Genomic DNA, 2,061 nt, shown 5'->3' on the forward strand with positions numbered 1-2,061 from the left:
TATGTGGGGTAAAGCAGCGGAGCTTTTATTACGCCACAGTCAAATGACACTATAGACACGCTCCGTGTCACTAGTTAAAATTGCTTATTTCTCTGGATTTAAACATTCTTCGAAACATTTGGGATAATGTAAGTACACAAGTCATCCAAAAAACACTAGAAAAGTGTTACGTATTTTGCTATTTTAATAAAAAAACCGTACATATTGTGCCTTTAATGCTTTATTTTTGACTCGTCACGAAAGTTTATCATATGCATGTGTTTTTAAGTTTTGCCAATTTAAGCATTCAAAAGATTTGAAACCGTTCAAGCGCAAGAAATCACGAAAGAGAACTTCGGCACTCGAGCGATGGTTTCTGTGCGCGCACACAGAGAGCCGCTTCTCTGACAGTGCACCATTACAGAACTGAGATCTCTTTTCTTTTCACGCTTGAATGGCCAAATACACTCAAAATTAAGTCAAAATGGCCTTCATTGTGTACTGTATATGAGTACTTTTTGAACATTTCCAACATATTTTAACAACACCGTGATAATATTGATAATCATGATCATGGCCATTTGTTCATTTATTACCGTTTACTTGTCTTTATATAACATCATTAATTAAAATGCAAGGTTACATGAGTCAAAAACAATGAAAACAATCTTTTTTCCCCCTTTTTTCCTTATATTGTTAATAATAATAATAATTTCATGAAAATATTATGTTCTGTGTGTTGTTTTAATTTTGATAATCCATTGCATATTAAAACTTGTGGATGCTCTGAATGTGCCCAGATAGCACACATACATCTGCGAGATGTCTGTTAAAGATCTCTTCATCTGGAAAGCATCTGCTGTGTACAAACATGTGATAGACGTCTTTACGATGTCAGGTTTACATGCATTCTAAATCATAAACATCTTAAAGACATCTTCTAAATGTCTAATTGACATCCGATAGGAAACATCCAATAGGGTGATTGTGAGTTAAATGTTTCTCACTCTTTGCCAGGTACGTCTTGTGGATCAACCCCGGCATCACATGACCGTCCTCAATGTTGTAGTTGTCATGGGGTCCAAACATGTTGGTGGGGATGACGGCTGTGTATTTCCGACCGTGCTGCTGAAATAACGCCCTAATGGACGAACACACACACTTAGAAAAATAAACCTCATAACACCCTGAAACACTATAGTAACCCAAATATATTGTATTCTGACTCTCACAAAGTCCATCGAGAACTAAATAATAATTATATTTTTCTTAAGGCAAGTGTAGCCTGTTCATTTCTACAGTCTTCTTCAGATTTCTACAGTTCATTGAAACATTTAAAGGGATAGTTCACCCAAAAATGAAAATGTGATGTTTATCTGCTTACCCCCAGGGCATCCAAGATGTAGGTGACTTTGTTTCTTCAGTAGAACACATTTGATGATTTTTAACTTTAACCGTTGCAGTCGATCAGTCGTATAATGCATGGCAATGGTAACAAAATCTATGAGAGTAAAAAAAACATGCACAGACAAATCCAAATTAAACCCTGCGGCTCGTGACGACACATTGATGTCCTAAGACACGAAACGATCGGTTTGTGCCAGAAACCGAACAGTATTTATATCATTTTTTTTTACCTCTAATACACCACTATGTCCAACTGTCTTTGAGCGCGCGCAGGCATCCGGTGCGTGAGGTGTGTACACGCTCTGGTGTAGTTTACACAAGCGCCGGAAGTGATCTCTCCCGCGTATACGTCACTCATTGTTTACACAGTGCACAGTCATTGTAGGTACGACGGCTAATCAAAATGGTACTTACTTGCGCTTATCCAGATTGTTAAAACCGACTTAAAACTAACAGATGACGTTCTCTCGCGCAAACTCATTCGGGAGTGGTGACTTTCCACGTATTCCCAACTTCTGAGCCTGCTCGCCTGAAGTTATGGTTGATTACTCTTCGGCTGGATATCAACACACCCATTAACGTAAACTACGCCAGAGCGCATACACACCTCACTCACCGGATGCCTGTGCGCGCCCAAAGACAGTTGGACATAGTGGTGTATTAGAGGTAAAAAAT

The 2,061-nt window shown here is 38.7% G+C and overlaps 1 protein-coding gene across 2 annotated transcripts in view; it reads right to left on the reverse strand.

The window, feature by feature from the left end:
• Positions 1-884: 884 nt before the first annotated feature.
• The window catches only part of LOC107559102 (GDP-L-fucose synthase-like), a 34,128-nt gene continuing 32,951 nt past the window's right edge, over positions 885-2,061 (reverse strand). For both annotated transcript variants that reach the window (XM_016242827.1, XM_016242828.1), the window contains exon 7: positions 885-1,120. In XM_016242827.1, the coding sequence (XP_016098313.1) occupies positions 928-1,120 (193 nt within the window). In that variant the 3' untranslated portion in view covers positions 885-927. The remainder of the gene's footprint in view (positions 1,121-2,061) is intronic.

This window comes from Sinocyclocheilus grahami, unplaced genomic scaffold, assembly GCF_001515645.1.
Source record: "Sinocyclocheilus grahami isolate Dianchi unplaced genomic scaffold, SAMN03320097.WGS_v1.1 scaffold674.1, whole genome shotgun sequence".
Classification (NCBI taxonomy): domain Eukaryota; kingdom Metazoa; phylum Chordata; class Actinopteri; order Cypriniformes; family Cyprinidae; genus Sinocyclocheilus; species Sinocyclocheilus grahami.